The sequence below is a fragment of the Colobus angolensis genome, unplaced genomic scaffold (genome assembly GCF_000951035.1).
Source record: "Colobus angolensis palliatus isolate OR3802 unplaced genomic scaffold, Cang.pa_1.0 Scaffold9, whole genome shotgun sequence".
Taxonomy (NCBI): Eukaryota; Metazoa; Chordata; class Mammalia; order Primates; family Cercopithecidae; genus Colobus; species Colobus angolensis.
The window spans coordinates 12,581,780-12,600,355 of record NW_012122931.1 but is presented as its reverse complement, the minus strand read 5'-3'; the positions used below and the strand labels follow the sequence as shown (position 1 = coordinate 12,600,355).

Below are 18,576 nucleotides of genomic sequence, written 5' to 3'. Positions count from 1 at the left end.
ATTACAGACAGATTTAATCCATGTTATGTTGTTCTTTTTTTCTGTAATTCCTCATATTTCTCCCAGCAATATAACATTTTCCTGTCCTTTAATCCAGCTTCAGTATTGTTTCATATGTGTAAATGCTAGTATTACATAAATCCACAACTATATCATAAATCACTTAAAAGCAAAGGTATCTTATGTTTCATGTGCCAAAAACAGAGCTCCAAGATTGAGTGCATAAATAACATTTGTTAATTAGACAATGTTCTCGAATATATCTTTTCTAAAATCTTGCCCAGGGAAGATTGTAAAAGTCCTTTTTTTTAATTTTTTTTTTGAGATGGAGTTTTGCTCTTGTTGCCCAGGCTGGAGCACAATGGTGTGATCTCGGCTCACTGCAACCTCTGCCTCCCGGGTTCAGGCCATTCTCCTGCCTCAGCCTTCCCAGGTAGCTGGGATTACAGGCATGCGCCACCACGCCCGGCTAATTTTGTATTTTTAGTAGAGAAGGTGTTTCTCCATGTTGGTCAGGCTGGTCTTGAACTCCCAACCTCAGGTGATCTGCCCACCAAGGCCTCCCAAAGTGTTGGGATTACAGGCCTGAGCCACCATGCCCAGCCTGTAAAAGTCCCTTAATAAACAACTTCTCCCATCATGTGCTGACTGCAGAAGTAGCAAATGTTACTGCTTATCTATCCATCATTGATTGCTATGTGCCTAGCACAATCCTTTTTTCCTAGCAGGCATATAACAGATACTGATAGACTATTTATAGGCAACAAAATCTGAACATCAACATAATTGATATTTTACTAAATCTTACTCAAGATTTTAGAGTTGGAAATAACTTTTCAGATCATCTGAAAATTTAAAAACTTTTTTCTAAAGGCACCAAAACCTTTTGACAAATGAAATCTTATGCTGACACTCAGTAACAATTAACAGTGATAATAATAATAAAGCAAATATTTACTGAGCGCTTACTATATGGCAGGCATTGTTCAAGGCATACTGAAGAATTAATTCACTTAATCCTCGCAACCAATATAGGAAGTTGACACCATTATAATTCTAGTTTTATGAATGAGTAAACTAAGGTAGACAGATTAAGTAGCTGGCCTAAGATCAAACAGCTGGGAAACCATGAGCCAGAACTTGAGCCCCGAGAGTGTGGTTCCAAAGAGTCCCCCCCCCTTTTTTTTGAGATGGAGTCTCCCTCTGTCACCCAGGCTGGAGTGCAGCGATGTGATCTTGGCTCACTGCAAGCTCTGCCTCCCAGGTTCACACCATTCTCCTGCCTCAGCCTCCTGAGTAGCTGGGACTACAGGTGCCCGCCATCATGTCTGGCCAATTTTTTTTGTACTATAGTAGAGACAGTGTTTCATCGTGTTAGTCAGGATGGTCTCGATCTCCTGACCTCATGATCCACACACCTCAGCCTCCCAAAGTGCTGGGATTACAGGCGTGAGCCACAGCGCCCGGCCAAGAGTCCCCTCTTAAGTGCTACACTTCATTACAGAGTATAAAGTGAAAGTGCTCTGACTGAAACAGAGCTAGAGGCTCAGATTTTACCTGCTTAGGTTTCTGTTTAGTTCTTTTCTAGCATCTTTATGGAATCAACACTATAGTACAAGAAAATAAGGTGTGAAAAAAATAATTCTGGTCCAGTCTCTTTGGGAGAGTTGAGGAAAACAAAACTCAGAGTTAAAGTCACTGTCCAAGTTCACAGGGCTATTCAGTTGCAGAGCCAAAGTAGAACTCAAATTTTTTAGTATTTAGTGTTTCTTCTACATCACAAAATATTCTGCATAAAAATTCTGATTAACTGGTATTCATCAGGAGAAATAAAAACACTCAGGCATTTCTAAAAAGGAAAAAGAATTTCTAGTAATCATTTTTACCTAATACCTACTTTTCAGTTACAGAATCTGCAGAGGGCCCAGCAGCATTCTGACCATTAGTGCCAACTTTTCCCACTTTCTTCACGGTCTCCAGAGCTCTTAAGGTACTGTCAGTACTACGTGAGATTAGCTGGGAAACACTGTTTTCTGCATTTGAAATTCCGTTTGTACTTGGAACAATTTTCCCTGTTGTTTCAGTACTTCCTATGACAGAAATGACATTTCCGGCTGTGGTTGTGACAGTGTTGTTTACACCAACTTTATTTAGAAGAGGAAACGTTCTTACAGTGGCATTGATCTTTTTGTTCCTTAATCGATACCTGTTTCAAAAACAATCAACAGATTGGTGAATATTTCACTAAATCTTACTCAAGAAAAAAAATGGCAATGGGCAATGGGAAAAGACTGAAAAAGGAGGAAACAGTTTTGACAACAAGTTTCTTCAGCTAAATAATCAAATACAGTCTGTATCAAATTCTACTGCAACGGATGCCACATGAAAATATATATGCCATTCACATATGTATATAATATACAGGTAATTAATATAGCAAGTCGAGTATACATGTAATCTTTTTTCCCCCTCATGCCACTTTGTCCAAGCACGTATTAAAAAGAACCTTTTGAGGGAGTGGAAAGCAATCATTTGAAAATCTTGTATAACTAGAATATAAGGTATGTTATGTAAAAATGACAGAAACTGGCAACAAACTTGGTTGAGAACACAGAGTAAAGAGAAAAGGTATGCAAGAGCTGAAGCCATTCTCTGTTGTTACCAAACTGTAAAAGGATTATATAATTTTAAAAAATAATTTTAAAAACTCATTCTTAAACATTACACAAAAATAGAAATTCTTTATTACATTTTTCAGATTAGTTTATACCTAAAGTTAAAAACATTTCTATTAGAGATTTTTCTGATACTAAGTTTTGAGTTTAAGGTGATCATTGGATATAATACTCTAATACACAAAAGGACTGGCAATTTGATTTTGGATTCCATTTAAGAAAATGTGTTTCCACTTATATACCAAAATTTCATTATAATGTAATTCTTAACAATGCTCCCTAACATATGTGTGTGTGTGTGTGTGTGTGTGTGTGTGTGTGTATTTTTTTTTTTTTTTTGAGATGAAGTTCCACTCTTGTCACCCAGGTTAGAGTGCAATGGTGCAATCTCGGCTCGCTGCAACCTCCGCCTCCTGGGTTCAAGCGATTCTCCTGTCTCAGCCTCCCAAGTAGCTGGGATTACAGGCGCCTGCCACCATGCCTGGTTAACTTCTGTATTTTTAGTAGAGATGGGATTTTGCCATGTTGGCCAGGCTGGTCTCGAAATCCTGACCTCAGGTGATCTGCCCACTTCCACCTCCCAAAGTGCTGGGATTACAGGTGTGGGCCACCACGCCTTGCCCCTCCAATATTTTTAAAGTGGTGAAAAATTAAGTTCATGAACAGAAAGAAGGCTATACATATTTGGGGTCATAATTATATATGCCTAATCTGCTATTAATATTATATATAAACATATGGCAATTAAATATAAACAGTGTTAGTAATAAGCAATGCCTTCACAATAGTTTCCCTTTTAGTCCTCTGGTATCTATAAACAGCTTCATTATTCAATCCTTCTCTTCTCCTTCTCTTTAACATGTAAACATTGGCAGAGGAACATGATGCTCAATAAGAGACAAGTGCTCCTAGATTAGACTGGCTAAAAGTGAAGTAACAGAACATAAAAAAAAACAGGTGATAGCCAGTTTACACAACCTTTTTTTTTTTTTTTTTTTGAGACGGAGTTTAGCTCTTGTCACCCAGGCTGGAGTACAATGGCATGATCTCAGCTCACTGCAACCTCTGCTTCCTGGGTTCAAGCAATTCTCCTGCGTCAGCCTCCAGAGTAGCTGTCATTACAGGCGCGTGCCTACCATCACACCTGGCTAATTTTTGTATTTTTAGTAGAGATGGGGTTTCATCATGTTGGCCAAGCTGTTCTCGAACTCCTGACCTCAAGTGATCTGCCCGCTTTGGCCTCCCAAAGTGCTGGGATTACAGGCATGAGCCACCGTGTCCGGCCAACATCATCTTACAGATAAGAGGAAAAGCAATAATTACTTCTTTCAAGAAGGAAGGGCATGAGCAGACCTAGATTTTAGGAAAGCAATCTGGTGGTCTGGAGGGGCCCAAAGATCCCTATGCCTTCCTTCACATGCTCTCTGAAACCTACTCTCATTATTCTTTTCCTCAGAGTTCTTATACAAAATATCGTGTCTCCTTGCTTTCCATCCTCAAAAAACAAAACTTGGCCGGGCATGGTGGCTCACACCTGTAATCCTAGCACTTCGGGAGACTGAGGCGAGTGGATTACCTGAGGTCAGGAGTTCAAGACCAGCCTGGCCAACATGGTGAAACCCTGTCTCTACTAAAAATACAAAAATTAGCCAGACATGGTGGCACAAGCCTGTAATCTCAGCTACTCGGGAGGCTGAGGCAGAAGAATTGCTTGAGCCTGGGAGACAGAGGTTGCAGTGAGCCAAGATCGTGCCACTGCACTCCAGCCTGGTCAACAGAGCGAGACTCTGTCTCCAACAACAACAACAAAAAAAAAACAGAGATAATCCACAAGGTTACTCTAGAAAGCAAAAAATAAAGTTTTGACTATGAACCTCTCAAAAGAGAGTCAGGAGAAATAAAATCTTAACCAAGTGACTGAGGTAAAGTAAGTGACAAAGTAAAATATCACAAGTAGTGATATACATTGGATTCTTAGTATTGGGGCAGCTAAAGGCTGTCTTTTTAGAGACAGGGTCTCACTATGTTGCCTAGACTGCCTTAAATCCTAAATTCAAGTGATCTTCCAAGCTCTGACTCCAGAGTAGCTGGGACTACAGATGTGCACCACCATGCCTAACTCTCCCTATTCTTTTTAAATCCCTTCTTACCCATCTTAGAATCCACTATCTACCATTAATTCCTCCCTTGTAAGTAATTTTTAACTCCCTTGATCCACTCCCTCTGCATAACTCACTTGGTAAAAGCTCAATCCAATTCTTTACTTATTTTGTGCCTGCTCCCAACCAGCTAAATGTTGGAGAAAAATCGTGCAATCATAATCCCTTCAAAATTATAAATAAGCAATTCATTAATACCCTTCTTTACTAAGTTCATTTTCCCATCTCCAACAGCCTTTTCCCCTCCACTTTCAACCACCCCTCCTACAGCTAGATGATACTGTCTCCCACTTAACCATGAAAACAGATGAAAGCAGAGGAGAATTACTTATCTTTCCACTACTAATTTCAGTAACCTTCCTGCACCTGTAGCCACATTCCTCTTAAAGATAAGGGGCAACAAGTTCCTGTTCCTGACTAAAGCCAGTGTCACCACCTGTGGCCTAGGTCTCAAGTCCATCTGCCTCCCTCTAAGACTTCACTTAGGTAATTATCTTTTTTTCTCTTGGACACCTTCTTCGACTATCTGTTCAAATGTTGTATCTTCTAAGAGTCTTTCTTAGACTATCCTATTTAAGAGATCTCCCCTTTCTCAATCATTCTTTTTCTCCTTTGTGTGTTTTTTTATACTGCCTGTCAGTACAAGATATGCTACGTTTACTTATTTCATGTCTGTCTGCTTACTACAATGTAAGCCCCCGGAGGACAAGAATTCTGCCTTTCTTGCATCTATCTTTAGCACATAATACGCTGCCTCATAACATCCTAAGTGCCCAATTATTATTATTTTAAAGGTAGGGTCTCCATAACCCAGGCAGGAGTGAGTCCCCATACCCAGACATTTTTTTTTTTTTTTTTGGTAGTAGAGACAAGGTCTTGCTATGTTGCCCAGGCTGGTCACAAACTCCTGAGCTCAAGTGATCTTCTTGCCTCAGCCTTTCAAAGTGTTGGAATTACAGGTATGAACCACCTTACCCGGCCCCCAATTATTATTTGTTGCATGAATATAGAATAAGCTTCAAACTTCATATGGCCAAGAGAACCACTGATTTTCTGCCCTGATGCATTTCCCATTTCAGTAAAAAAGACCACTCAGTTATGCAGGTTCCATACCTTGGGGTCATCCTTGATTCCCCTCTTTTCTTTATAGTCCACATTCAATTGGTCCATGTTGTCAGCTCTACTTCCAAAATATATCCTAAGTATGACTACTTTTCATCATTTCCATTGCTATAGTCCTACCTGAGCTACCAAACTACCACCTGTGGACCACTATGGAAGTTTAACTTGTCTCCATCCATGCAGACACCAGAGTGATATGTCTAAGACAAAATAAAAATCTCATTCCATTTAAAAAAAAACTCTGGGCCGGGCGCGGTGGCTCAAGCCTGTAATCCCAGCACTTTGGGAGGCCGAGACGGGCGGATCACGAGGTCAGGAGATCGAGACCATCCTGGCTAACACGGTGAAACCCCGTCTCTACTAAAAATACAAAAAACTAGCCGGGCGAGGTGGCGGGCGCCTGTAGTCCCAGCTACTTGGGAGGCTGAGGCAGGAGAATGGCGTAAACCCGGGAGGCGGAGCCTTGCAGTGAGCTGAGATCTGGCCACTGCACTCCAGCCTGGGCGACAGAGAGAGACTCCGTCTCAACAACAACAACAAAAAAAAACTCTGAAATGACTTCCTATTGCAACCAGAATAAAATCCAAATTGTTTGCCATGGCCAAAATTGCTTATTTACATGTTTACTATTCCTCTTTTTCCATTAGAAACATCTTGAATAGTACCTAGTATATAATAATCTTTTATAACTTTTTGTGTTTTTTGAGACAAAGTCTCACTCTGTCATCCAGGTTGGAGTGCAGTGGTGCAACCTCAGCTCACTGCAACCTCTACCTCCCAGGTTCACACGATTCTCGTGCCTCAGCCTTCCCAGTAGCTGGGATTACAGGCGTGCACCACCATGCCTGGCTAATTTTTGTACTTTTAGTAGAGACAGGGTTTCCCCCATGCTGGCCAGGCTGGTCTCAAACTTCTGACCTCAAGTGATCCACCAGCCTTGGCCTCCCGAAGTGCTGGGATTACAGGCATGAGCCACCACTCCTGGTCACTATTTGTTGAGTTGGTTGATCCCTCGCTTTTGACACTCGTCAGAATGTAGTAATTCTTAGGATCATAACCCCAACATTCTAGTTCTAAAACATATCCACATATTTACATAATATTTATTCTACATATTTTATGTTTACATATAATAAATACATATTCTAAAAAGGGATTATTGGGCATGCACATTTTGTTTCATTAGAGGGGTGTATAACAGAGAAAGAAAGTATAGATAAAATTAATGTATTTAAGTTGAACAAACATTTGCTGAGTTTCTGGTGTTATGTGAACCAAGACAAACAGCCTATCCTCGAAAAGCTCAGACTGGGGTAGCAACATGTATTTTTTAAACTGAAAGGACAGTCACATCACCTACTTCTCTAATCCTTTGTATTATCCCTGTTTGTTTAAACAGCAATAGAGTGTGTGAAGCTGGCTGGAAATAAGAACTGTATATTATTTGCTCCTCCACATAAAGATACTAAGTTTATGTATCAGGTATTTTCTAGATGCAGGAAATATAAAGATGAATAACCTTTGCCAGGCGCCATGGCTCATGCCTGTAATCCTAGCACTTTGGGAGGCTGAGGTGGGCAGATTGTTTGAGCTCAGGAGTTCGAGACCAGCCTGGGCAATATGGTGAATCCCCATCTCTACAAAAAATACAAAAAAAATTTAGCCAGACATGGTGGCCTGTGTCTGTGGTCCTAGCTACTCGAGAGGTTGAGGTGGGACAATCACCTGAGACCGGGAGGCAGAGGTTGCAGTGAGCCACTGCACTATAGAGTGAGGTCCTGTCTCCAAAAAAAAAAAAAAAAAGATTAATAACCCATGAGATAAATGAAGTCCAGTGAAAACACACATGTAAATAAACAATTATAAATTTATTTATTTATTTATTTATTTGAGACAGAATCTTGCTCTGTCGTCCACACCGGAGTGCAATGCCGCGATCTCGGCTCACTGCAACCTCTGCCTCCCAGGTTCAAGCCATTCTCCTGCCTCAGTCTCCTGAGTAGCTGGGATTACAGGTGTGTGCCACCACACCCAGCTAATCATACCATAATTTTTAAACTACTATGTATGTAGTGCTATGGCAGCACAGTGAAGGATGCAATTAATGCTGCCTAGGGAAGTCTGAGGGAAGGTAATATCTGAGTATGATTAGAAATAGCTTTCCAGATAAAAAAGAGAGAGAAAATAATACAATGTGGAGTAAACAATATAGACAAGTGAGAAGAATAAAAGAAATTTATATAGTAATCAACAGTGATTGATTGAATATACCTTAAAAACCAAGTATACAAATGGCAGAGTAGGGTTAGAGTATAAAATCAGGATGAGATTCTGTGATGTACTGAAGAACCAATTAAGAATTTAAAGAAGACACACATATTTTAAAAAGAAAATAGTGGAAGTGGAAAAGACAAGTTGAGACATAGGAATAGGAAGATACTGGATAAAAAGTCATGGAAGCAGTAAAACAAACTGGATTACCATGTGAAACACTAAAAATGTGACCAATAATTTTGCTATTATTATTATTTTTGAATGAGTGATATTTTATACATTTATTCTTTTATTATTTTTATTTATTTATATTTTTGAGACAGAGTCTTGCTCTGTTGCCTGGGTTGGAATACAGTGGTATAATCTCAATTCATGGCAGTCTTGACCTCCCAGGTTCAAGTGATCCTCCCACCTCAGCCTCCTGAGTGGCTTAAGATGACAGGCGTATGCCACTATGCTCAGCCAATTTTGTTTATTTTTTTGTAGAGGCGAGGTCTCACTATGTTGCCCAGGCTGGACTCAAACTCCTCGACTCAAGGTATCCACCTGCCTTTGCCTCCCAAAGTGCTGGGAAAACAGGTGTGAGCCACCACACCCAGCTGGCTATTATTATTTTTACTACTACTATTATAAGTCTGGCAAAAGATAATAAAGTTCTGAACTAGATATTGCAGATGAAGAATGTGAAGTCTGTTTGAAGGTATGAGAGAGAAGAAAATGGATTTTCAGCATGGGCACTAATTGAGGGTGGAATGGCAATGAAACCACAGTTTCTTCTCTGACTTTTTTAGTCTAACTGCTCCCCAGCAAAGTATTCTCAAAAGCTCCCCCCTTTTAGCTAAAAAGCTCTATTTCAGGTATGGACAAGCTGAACATATTTCCTAGAGTTTCCCAAATTATCTTGATGTGAAATTCTGTATATGGAACTAGTTCGACTGGGTGCAAACAGCATCTTTTTTCCTTAGAACTCCTGTATCCTCTCTCTAGGCCCTTCAAGTGGGGAAAAAAACTGAGAAAAGAAGGATGTTTCTGCTCTTTTCACTGCACACACACTTATCTTCTATCACACTGCTGCTGCTTGTAGAGCTCATTATGTACAGTGCCCATGCTAACCACTGAGGAAAGGAGACAACAATAAAGACAGACCATGGGGGTTACACCTATGGAAGGTAGACAAACATTTAATAAACAGATCATGGGCCATAGTTTCTATAAAGTATTTTTATAAATAAAGTTTACAGCCATGCCCAATTTATGCATTGTCTGTGGCTGTTTTTTGCTACAATGGCACTGCTGAATGGTTGTAACAGATTCTGTGGCCCACAAAGCCAAAAATGTTTGCTATCTGGACTTCATAAAGAAGTTTGTCAAGCTCTAAAGCAGACCATTAATTAATTTTATGTGATAGTGTGAGAAAGAGGAAGCTGGTTAGTATGAAGTGTTGGGGCAATTACCCTGAAAAAGTGAAGGATGAGCTGAACAAAGGAAAGGTCTCAAAGGCAAGGCTGGGAGTAACAGCATTATGTAAAAGACCTGAGGTGGGAAAGAGCACAGTGCATACCATGAACTGAGAGAAGGTCAGTGTGGCTTGAGTACAATTAGTGTTGTGTAATGAGATCAGAAAGGCAGGCACAGATTAGATGATGGAGGGTCTTGGAGGCCACAACACCCATTTTATATCTTAATCTACAGGACAATGAGAGCCTATCAAAGGCTTAGGTGAAGAAGAGTGGTTATGAGTAAATCTGTGCTTTTAAAATATTTCTGTTTTGAGGGAAATAATGGGAGAAGGGGTGGACAGCAAGAGATTTAAGACTAGTTAGAAGGCAACAAGGGATCGAGAAAAGGGGATGACAGCTTGGATCACAAGAAAGGAAGGAAAAAGAAAGATGAATTGGCAGAATTTTTTGACTGATTAAGCAGAAAAAGCTGAAGGAAGGACAGCTGACAAAGATGATTATTATAACATAGCATATATAACAGGCTGGATGGCTAAACAGGGTACATGAGGTGAGTACAATGGAAGGCAGGAGGAGGAGATACGGGAGGAGAAAATTAGCTCAGTTTGTTTAAAGTATCCAAAAACAAAATGAATATGTCCACTAAGAGTTGATAAGACAGGGCCGGGCGCGGTGGCTCATGCCTGTAATCCTCGCACTTTGGGAGGCCACGGCAGGCAGATCACTCGAGGTCAGGAGTTTGAGACGCACCTGGCCAACATGCTGAAACCCTGTCTCTACTAAACTACTAAAAATACAAAACCTGGCTGGGCGTGGTGGTGGACGCCTGTGGCTCCAGCTACTCAGGAGGCCGAGGCAGAAGTATCGCTTGAACAGGGGAGGCAGAGGTTGCAATGAGCCAAGATCATGCCACTGCACTCCCCTTGGTGACAGAGCAAGATTCCATCTCAAAAAAAAAAAAAAAAAAAGAAAGTTGATACACTGGCCAGCAGAAGTAGAAAGGCTGGGATGAATTTTTTGGTGAGGTCTCAATAATGAAAGTTTTGGTTAAAAAACACAAAAATTGGATAATAGTATTAAACCTTATATAAACTTTTATGTCTCGGTTAAATGGACATAGAAAAAGAGGTTACCCACAGGAGAAGAGAAAGAATACACAGGGAAAAAGAATGTTAAAAAGACCAAAAGTCATAAAAAAGATATATATCTGCTTTACCATTTTGCCTGAGACTTTGCTGCTAGGTTTAACTGAATCTGAGTAAATAAGACTAAGTATTTTCATTCTCCACAGGTGCTCAGTAGAAATATGGATTCCAGCTATAAAATGGTCTCAAAATATGATCATTGAGTGAGGGTCTAAACACACGTATGTTAACCTTGTACCCAGATCTTACATGTTTTGTTTTGTTTTGAGGCGAGTCTTGCTGTGTCCCTCAGGCTGGAGTGCAGTGGTGTGAACACACTTCCTGCAGCCGTGACCTCTGGGGTTCAAGCAATTCTTCCACCTCAGCCTTTTGAGCAGCTGGGACCACAACTGTGGGCCACACAGCTAATTTTTAAATTTTTCTGTAGAGACGGGGTCTCCTTATCTTGCCCAGGCTGGTCTCAAACTCCTGAGCACAAGCAATCCTCCTGTCTCAGCCCCTCAAAGTGCTGGGAATACAGGCACGAGCTATGGTGCCCAGCCCCCTTAACTTGCATTTTTGAAAGTCATCACAAACTTCAGGACTGTATATAACACTCCCATAAAAATCAAAAATTAAACCTATATAAAAGAGAATTCTCGACACTTACTTTTCAAGCTCTTCCTGAGAATGGGCAAATGTACAATTTGTTCCTCGTGGACAACCCCCTTGCTGTCGCAGATCTCGGCACATGCTAGTCTTGTATTTGCTGTTTGGCTGAGGCTACAAAAATGGAACACATTCAATGTGGCAAAGTGAAGATTCCATTTGTAATTCACTCTAGGAAGTTCAGAACTTTATAATTACACCTTTAATTCTTTTTCACAGTGGGTAAGTAATTCTTGTGCTGAAACAACTAATATTCCATTGTTTCCTGTTGTGAGTTATGTGACATAACCCTGAGTTGGCACTTTAGATATTCCTTCTGAAGATTATTCGAAACTGGCTCAAATATTATTATGTCCATTTATTCATTACTTAACAGAATGCCCAGAAAAAGAAAATATTTTTTCATCAATTTATTGCTGTCTTAAAATTCTGCTACCAAAATCAAACAATTTTAAAAAGCATTTAAAAAAGCCCAAAGCTTTGTCTACTTAAACTTTCTCAGAAAAGGTAGAATACAATTCCCCCAGAAGTGAAAAATTACCAATTCACTTGTCAACTTGAGGGTACAACTCTCAGGCTTAAACTATTTGAGTTCACACAATGTGGCAGAATATTAAAATTTCACTATGACTTCTACAATTTGCATCAAAATCTAAGATATTCTTATTCTTATGAGCCTAAGGTGAAAACATTTGCTTTTCAGTCAACATTTTAAGTTATAATGTCTCCTAAGAATGAGGAAAGAAGAGTACAAAGTGTGGGTTTGATCTCAGCTCTTACTGACAGCACAATCTTTTTTATTTTTTATTTTTATTTTTGAGACGGAGTCTTGCTCTGCTGCCCAGGCTGGAGTGCAGTGGCGCCATCTCGGCTCACTACAAGCTCCACTTTCCAGGTTCACGCCATTCTCCCTGCCTCAGCCCCCAAGGAGCTGGGACTACAGGTGCCTGCCACCACGCCTGGCTAATTTTTTGTATTTGTAGTAGAGATGGGGTTTCACTGTGTTAGCCAGGATGGTCTCGATCTCCTGACTTCATGATCTGCTCACCTCGGCCTCTCAAAGTGCTGGGATTATAGGCATGAGACACTGCACCCACCCCCTGACAGTACAATCTTATATTATTTAACCTCTTTGGATTTCAGCTTGGATATAGCAACTACATTGCAGGTGACTGTGAGGATAAGAAATAATATACGTAAAACATTGAATGTAGTGAATGGCTCATAATAACTTAATAAACAGAAGTTATCAGTATAAAGGATTATATCTTAACTTCTTTTTATTTTATTTTATATTTTTGGAGACAAGAGTCACTCTATCGCCCAGGCTGGAGTGCAGTGGCGCTATCTCGGCTCACTGTAGCCTCCATCTCCCGGGTTCAAGCGATTCTCCTGACTCAGCCTTCTGAGTAGCTGTGATTACAGGTGTCCACCACCATGCCTGGCTAATTTCTGTATTTTTTTTTTTTTTTTTTTTTAGTAGAGATGGGGTTTCACCATGTTGGCCAGGCTGGTCTCGAACTTCTGGCCTCAAGTGATCTGCTCACCTCGACCTCCCAAAGTGCTGGGATTACAGGTGTGAGTCACTGTGTCTGCCCAGGATTATATCTCAATTTCTAAAGTACATTGAAAATTACCTTAAAAATTCAAATTTCAGCTGGGCACGGTGGCTCACGCCTGTAATCCCAGCACTTTGGGAGGCCGAGGTGGGCAGATCACCTGAGGTCAGGAGTTTGAGACCAGCCTGGCCAATATGGTAAAACCCTATCTCTACAAAAAATACAAAAATTAGCAGGGCATGGTGGCGCTTGCCTGTAATCCCAGCTACTTGGGAGGCTGAGGCAGGAGAATTACTTGAACTCAGGAGGCAGAGGTTGCAGTGAGCTGAGATAGCATCATTGCACTCCAGCCTGGGAAACAGAGTGAGGCTTTGTCTCAAAAAAAAAAAAAAGAAAAGAAAAAAGAAAATTCAAATTCCATAAATTTACACATATAGAAATTCAAGAGAGAAAAAAAGTGACAATTTCCCACAGTAGAAAAGAATTAGACAAAATGTTTGGAATCAATTATCTACATTTGGTCAAAAAAATTCTGTAATGAAGTATACTCACACCTAAGATACCCTCTAAACTCTTGCTGTGCTATAAAATGTTACCAAGTACACTAAAAACTGGGTTTCTCCCAAAAGAACAGAGATGATAAAAACTTATGAGTCACATACTGAGTCCAATGAACAAAACAGCTTGTTAAGATGTTCAGGATGAAACTGAGTTAGAAATAATAGCAGTCAGAAATGTAATAAATATACTTACCTGAGGGGTCTCATGGCCTTTTCTACTATAATTTTGTATGAAGTCCACAAGGCCATGAACTACTGTTTTAACAGCTACCATTGCATTTTCTAGCTGCTCCCAAGTTGGTGAAACAGCATCTAAAATAAGCCACCAAGGGCATGGGGGTTGGGGGGAGAAGAATGTTAGCAGTAATTCTCTTGTATTATTCACCTCGAAAGTAGAAAAACATATAAGCAACTGAGCATGTTCCCACATACCTGGATTAGGGTCTATGTTTGCAAGAAGCTCTAAATGAGGTCTCAGTCTATTTAAGTTAGCTGGGTCACCTGTTCGTTGCAAAACAATTGTCAATTCCTGGACACTCTTTGCAAATGACTCTGGAGACTGTAGCTAACAAACAGAAATGAGAATGCTTTTTACTTTGGTTCTTATGACACATTTATATTCAAATACCTTCAATTTTCAACACATTTAATAGGTTTTCAAGTGTCTTCAGATTCCACAGTAGGACTATCAGTGATGAATTAAATTTTCACCTCAGAATCTGCCCTATGAAATTCATCATTAGACACTTAGAAAACTTATAAGCTGTATTAACTCTCTGAGGTCAGAATATAGACAAGCTTGAAACTTTGTAAGCCTCACTGCTTTTATGCTAGTATCATGTATTTGTTTCCCTGTTGCATCCCTTTATTTTGCAAGTAGAAAAATAAAAAGAAAATAAAGATAATTTATAAGAGTCTAACATTTAAAAACACAGGAATCTCCAACTGTTTGTGTACAGACTCTTTAGAATATCTTATTACTCTTCAACGTAACAGCAATGGTAGAACATCAGCATCTCTAATTTCACAAACCTTATCAATGATAGACTGCATGTGTGATTTATGAGCCAAATCACCATACAAAAGAGAGGACCACTGTTCAGGTGAAATACGGAGTCCTGCTTCCATAGCAATATGAACAATTTGGGCATCATGTTCCCTGCGTAACGCTTCATAACTCCGAAATTCTTCCTTCAGTTGCATTAAGGAAGAGTCTTCGTCTCTTTTGGTAACCTAAGAAATAGAAAAAGAGAAAAAGAAACTCATCAGAATTGGTCTGTGCTTTCTCTCTTCAACTGATTCGTTTATTTTTTTTTCACGGAGGCTGGGGGATACTTACATATCAGACACCACACAAATAAAGTACAAAGATAAGATAATGTCCTGACCACAAATTCTTTCTGGAACAAAATAGAACTTACGTAACTAAATACATAATCCCTGCCTTTAATGATTTCAGCCACTGGTAAGAAAGAGAAACTTAACAAGTAGAAAATTACAGTGAAAGTGCTATTATAAGGCTTGATGGCAACAAAGAGGAAAAGGAATTAAATTAGCAACAAGAAAGGGATTTCAGAAAAGGCTTCTCCCAGCTGAAAGCTACATGAATTGATTTGTGCACAATAAATATGAGTTTCCTGAGCAAAGAAAGGAGAGGAGGCCGGGGGTGGTGGCTCATGCCTGTAATCCCAGCACTTTGAGAGGCCGAGGTGGGCAGATCACTTGAAGTCAGGAGTTTGAGACCAGCCTGGCCAACGTGATGAAACCCCATCTCAAATAAAAATACAAAAATTAGTCAGGCGTGGTGGTGGCAGGCACCTGTAATCCCACCTACTTGGGAGGCAGAGGTTGCAGTGAGCTAAGATAGCACCATAGCCCTCTAGCCTGAGGGACAGAGTGAGACTCTGTCTCAAAAAAGAAAAAGAAAAAAAAGAAGGGGGAGAAATAGAATTTTTAAAAGAGCACCAAGTGGTGAAATAGAAACATGAAAAAGCAGAGCACATAGGGTTAAGGTATGATACAGGCTAGAGAAGAATAATAGAGGGCATTATATACGACAGTAGGAAATTTGGATATTATCATGAAGAGAATGTGAACCCACTGACTTTTTTTGCAGGGGTGGGGATGGGGAGGACAGGGGATGGGGAGGACAGGGTCTCACTTTGTCACCCAGGTTGGAGTGCAGTGGCATGATCTAGGCTCGCTGTAGCCTTAACTTTCTGGGCTCAAGCAATCTTCTCGCTTTGGCCTCCCAAAGTGCTGGGATTACAGGTATAAACCACTGTACAGGGCTGATTTAGGATTTTTATTTTATTTTTCTTTTTTTTTTTGAGACGGAGTCTTGCTCTGTCGCCCGGGCTGGAGTGCAGTGGCCAGATCTCAGCTCACTGCAAGCTCCGCCTCCTGGGTTTACACCATTCTCCTGCCTCAGCCTCCGGAGTAGCTGGGACTACAGGCACCCGCCACCTTGCCCGGCTAGTTTTTTTGTATTTTTTAGTAGAGACGGGGTTTCACCGTGTTAGCCAGGATGGTCTCGATCTCCTGACCTCGTGATCCACCCGTCTCGGCCTCCCAAAGTGCTGGGATTACAGGCTTGAGCCACCGCGCCTGGCCCTGATTTAGGATTTTTAAGCAGAGAAGTGACATGAATAGATTTATGTTTTAAAAAACATCACTTTGGTAACAGGAGAGGATAAAGATAGACAAGCAAGGAATCCAGCTAATAGGTGCGCATATATTAGCACTACCACATGATAATTAAGAAATTTTCTTGGGAGGCTGAGGCAGGAGGATGGCCTGCGCCCAGGAGTTCAAAGCTGCAGTGAATTATGATGGTGCCACTGCACTCCAGCCTAAGCAACAGAGCGAAAGTCTGTCACTTAAAAGAAGAAATTTTCTGCTACCCCAGAAATTATCATCAGGGTATATAGCTTTAATTCCTACTTAAGTAATAAAAACTATATATTAAAAAGTTACAGAGTTTTACAGGGCTTAGTGAGGTTGTGTGTGGAATCAGAGATTAATTTCAATAGTTGCCCTAAGAGCATGAAACTAAACACTATGACTATGAGGCAGATAGTGTCCAAGTCTCATTAGTGGAGTTAAATGAATTAATTCCAACACATTTCTATTACCAATTACCTGTTATCTCAAACTAAGGGGTCTGCCAAGAAAACAGTTTTCTGTCTGTACTGTTTTCACTCTTGGGAGCTATAAAACCAACAAAATAACCTAAATAAGCTTTGGTTTCAAATTTAAATGTTTTACTTTCATAGAAGCCAATAGGCCTTTCTACTTCCAAGTACACGAGACATTCTCAAGACCCAGGCAGCAACCTACATTCTTGGATCACAAAAACACTTTAAGGATTCAGCTTGCTTTCAGTATCTGTTACTACCTGCTAGCCTGTTAGACAATGAAACTACATTTTAAAATATATTGGGGTTCTTCCCTACCCTTTCCACTAAACAAAAAACAACATCTAAAAGCAGAGTGGACCAATCTCCTCAACCTTCCATTTCCTTGTTGTATCTGAGATAACACGTAGGCCATTTTCAGATTAAAGGTATTAATCTAATCACTACAGAGAATGAGATAACAAAAATAATAATGGGTTACAAAGTTTATATACTCCTTATGAAGTTTTCAATATAGTTACTGATTTCCTTTTAAGACACTAAATGTAAAGAAATTAGGCTTCTGCAGTCCACTTTTACTTGATAAGAGTCAAGTTTGCCAAATGATTTCCTTATGTTCTTTCTGTTACTGACATCTTCACATATATACTCTTATTTTGCCAACAGATAGTAACAAGTACTACCAAAAGGTGGTACCGCAGATGCAATCAATGCAGAAGGAAAGTTTCCTCTCAACTCTTGTAAGCATTCTACATTGCTAGGGCCTCTAGACTGGGTAACACGAATTTCAGAAAGTATCTGTCTCACAAATAGGCATGTCTTTATATAGCTACTTAGTGCTTACCTTAAAACAAGAAGCTCGATACAGTAGTTGCACAACATGACCAATACTTGTTTTTGATGCCTGAGGAAATCTTGGTTCTAGTCTCTGCACAACAAAAAGTACCAGAACTTTCCTTGAGAGGGCAGAACCATCTTCCAATGCCAGTAATACTAGCTTCAAGGCTTCTTCTTGCATAGCTAAAAATATTAAAGGAACATGAGTTCATGACAAATGAGGAACCCAGCAGACCATGTGTGTCACAGACATCTTTGGGTATTAGAGTTTATAGTGGCCCATTACCCATAATCTGTATTTAATCAGCACAGAGAGGACATCACACATACATAGTTTATTTAAAAAGTAATCAAGCAAAATAAAACATACTTTCCATAAATAAAACATTCTTCCACTAAATACCAATCAGAACACAAGTTAACAGAACTTAAAGTATCTTCTGTATTTAACAGTCAATTAGATGATGATAAGGTTAAGGTAAAAAAAAGTCATATATAAAACACATAGCTGGGTGTGGTGGTTCACGCCTATAAATCCCACCACTTTGAGAGGCCAAGGCAGGAAGACTGTTTGAGCCCAGGAGTTTGAGACCAGCTTGGGTAATATAGGGAGACCCTGTCTCTACAAAAAATGTTAAGTATTAAAAAAATTAGCCAGGCATGGTGGCATGTGCCTGTGGTTCCAGCTCTTGAGAGGCGAAGTGGAGGATCACTTGAGCCCGGGAGGTTAAAGCTGTAGTGAGCTGTGATCACGTCACTGCACTCCAGCCTGGGTAACAGAGATGGACCCCATCTCAAATAAATTTATAAAAATTAAATACACAGTACTACTCTGACAATGATATGCAAAGGACCCACAGTAGGCTTATAATAAATGGTATTGTTTTCATGCATGAGACTGTTACTTTGTCTGTTAGAACTATTTTGCATACAATTTAAAAAATATTAGCCTCTGAATGCAAAACTCAAAGAAGGTATTAATTTCATTTATGTTGCTTTA

The 18,576-nt window shown here is 40.0% G+C and overlaps 1 protein-coding gene across 1 annotated transcript in view; it reads right to left on the bottom strand.

Moving 5' to 3' along the window:
• RC3H2 (ring finger and CCCH-type domains 2) overlaps nucleotides 1–18,576 on the bottom strand; it is a 58,838-nt gene that overhangs the window by 19,071 nt on the left and 21,191 nt on the right. Inside the window, exons 5-10 of the mRNA XM_011931418.1 lie at nucleotides 17,584–17,759; nucleotides 14,635–14,835; nucleotides 14,035–14,167; nucleotides 13,796–13,914; nucleotides 11,485–11,597; nucleotides 1,898–2,206 (exon numbers count right to left, since the gene is read on the bottom strand). Coding sequence (XP_011786808.1) covers nucleotides 1,898–2,206; nucleotides 11,485–11,597; nucleotides 13,796–13,914; nucleotides 14,035–14,167; nucleotides 14,635–14,835; nucleotides 17,584–17,759 — 1,051 coding nt within the window. The remainder of the gene's footprint in view (nucleotides 1–1,897; nucleotides 2,207–11,484; nucleotides 11,598–13,795; nucleotides 13,915–14,034; nucleotides 14,168–14,634; nucleotides 14,836–17,583; nucleotides 17,760–18,576) is intronic.